Source organism: Cephus cinctus, unplaced genomic scaffold, assembly GCF_000341935.2.
Source record: "Cephus cinctus unplaced genomic scaffold, Ccin1 Ccin1_scaffold0471, whole genome shotgun sequence".
NCBI classification, from domain to species: Eukaryota; Metazoa; Arthropoda; class Insecta; order Hymenoptera; family Cephidae; genus Cephus; species Cephus cinctus.
This window is the reverse complement of record NW_014333147.1, coordinates 227,979-230,146: the sequence shown is the minus strand read 5'-3', so window position 1 is coordinate 230,146 and position 2,168 is coordinate 227,979. Positions and strand designations below refer to the sequence as shown.

Below are 2,168 nucleotides of genomic sequence, written 5' to 3'. Positions count from 1 at the left end.
TCGACCACCCCGACCACCCCGACACAACCAGCGCGCTGCGACTACCCTTGCCAAGCAGATACGGAATGAGGGAACCAACTCAGACGCAGCCCCTGACGACTAGCTCCTCGGCGAGCGCCCCTTTCGCAGGGCCGCAACATTCAGCCGTTCCTCCAGGCCCCCGGGGGCGGAAAAGTGAAGTTAATGAAAATGTTTCCCGCTGCGGCGGTTCGTTATTTCCGAAATATCGTTAATGTAACCGGGCGCTGAATCAGATTAGACTGAAAGCAGCCGGAGCCTCCCTCTTTCCGTTTCGAGTGAAAAACACCTTTCGCTACAGAACCAAAGCATCTTTGTGCTTTTTGGCTTTTCCTTGCCGAAGACCCTCCCCCTCGAATTCCCAGTTATCATTACTTTCTAATGAGCCACCCTACCGAAGGCACATTACCACCCCCCGACTTGTGGAGTAAAACAAGGAACATTCAGCCAATATAAGACACGAAAGCAACTGACCTCGCGAACGCTTCCATATTCGGCATATTCGGGTTGACTTTGAGGCTTTGCTCGGCCCTGGCCTGAGCCTGAAGGTGATGAGGTAAACTGGCCGGGGAAAGGATGGCCGTGTGTCCAGCGCCAGGATGACCACCCAGCTGCATGAACTGCATGTGGCTCAGGTGCGTGGGTGGATGGTTGTAGCCGTTGGCCAGGAGTGGCGACTTCTCCATTCGCGGCACGTCTGAAACAACAAAGCAAGACGAGTCCTTAGGGTTGCGCTTGGTACACACACTGTATGAGTCTTAGATATCTATAGTATATTACAAGCCGAAAGGACATGTCGTTGGACCATGGAGAAAATATCGGAACGCAACCGGAGGGTAGGACAAGAGACGTGTAGCTTCCAGGGTAGCGAGGATAAAGAGCGCTTTTGTAGACTTGATGGATCGTCGGCCGCTTAACCAAATATCAATCACATCGCCGCGCAGCCACAGTCTGCATATAATCTCCACCATTTTCCTTCTGTTTGTACAAAGACTTACCAACTTCGCCATTCATTCGCGTATGCATATTATTATAGTATACACTGCCTACGTCCTTCCTCCCGATATTCCGTCGACTTTCTCGACTTTCGCCAAGCGCTCCGAATTTTTCAAAATTTAAGTCCAGCCGAATTCTTTATTTTTCACTAAATTCCACTAAACTCCCGAGAATCCGGTTTATACCGCAAGGACCAACCACTGTTCGCATCAGAGAAAATTGACTGAGCTTGCGAACATACCCCTGCACCCATGGCGATAATGTATGCTCGGTCACGTTTTCTGATTGATGCGACAGGCCTTCGGCGGGTCGCGGAACCACCCTTGGTCCAACTGATGGTGTTCCGTCAGCGCAAGATGCGATACCGCCTTGTTGTCATTTGTTATGGGTTCCTGCACAACGTCGCTACCGTCGCCACGTCGCTGAAAAATCCTACGGGGCCGTGATGCTTTGACTTTTCGCCTTCGCCCCTTAAAACCTGCATTCTTCGTTCGAAAAAGTTTCTTCTAAGAGAAGGCGAAGGTCAGAGGTTAGACGCTCTGTTTGCCCAATTCAATTAATATCGAACTCATTAGGCGATAACGAAGGACGTCGATCGGATCGATATTGGTGGGCGGATCGAATCGGCGTGGCTGGACGGTTGCGTTATACTTGAAGATGGTGCGGCACGATAGGACTAGCGCCACATCATGCCCTTAATTAGTGACCTCTTCGTTGCGACCTCGCACTCGATTCCTCGAATCTACATGGCCAGAGAGGAGAGATGACTTTTCGAAAGAATCGATTCTCCAAACGATATATTGTAGGATGATCCAGGCTCGGTGAGGGATTCGACCTATCGAAATCGGCCAACTCGTCTTCGATCGTAGAAAATCGACGGCGTTTCTCTCTCGATAGCAAATTGGCAGGTTCGCTTTAAATAAGAATCCTCGCGCAGCACGTACGAGAGAAAGATTTCGTACGGGCCAAGAAAACGCGCGTGTTCACGCGATGCCGCACACTTTCTTTTTTCTTTCTTTCTTTGCTTCCAGCTTCGTACCGAGCTCTCTCCGTGACCACCCGCTTCTCTTTCGGGACTGGTGCCTCTTTATTCTTACTGTTTTTCTATTTTCTGCCTTTTTCTTCGCCACCCCCACTCCCCACTCCCCCCCCCC

At 50.7% G+C, this 2,168-nt stretch overlaps 1 protein-coding gene across 3 annotated transcripts in view; it reads right to left on the bottom strand.

Annotated features, from left to right (window-relative positions):
• The window catches only part of LOC107268126 (dachshund homolog 2), a 148,313-nt gene that overhangs the window by 76,269 nt on the left and 69,876 nt on the right, over positions 1 to 2,168 (bottom strand). For all 3 annotated transcript variants that reach the window (XM_015740582.2, XM_015740584.2, XM_015740583.2), the window contains exon 3: positions 493 to 715. In XM_015740582.2, coding sequence (XP_015596068.1) covers positions 493 to 715 — 223 coding nt within the window. The remainder of the gene's footprint in view (positions 1 to 492; positions 716 to 2,168) is intronic.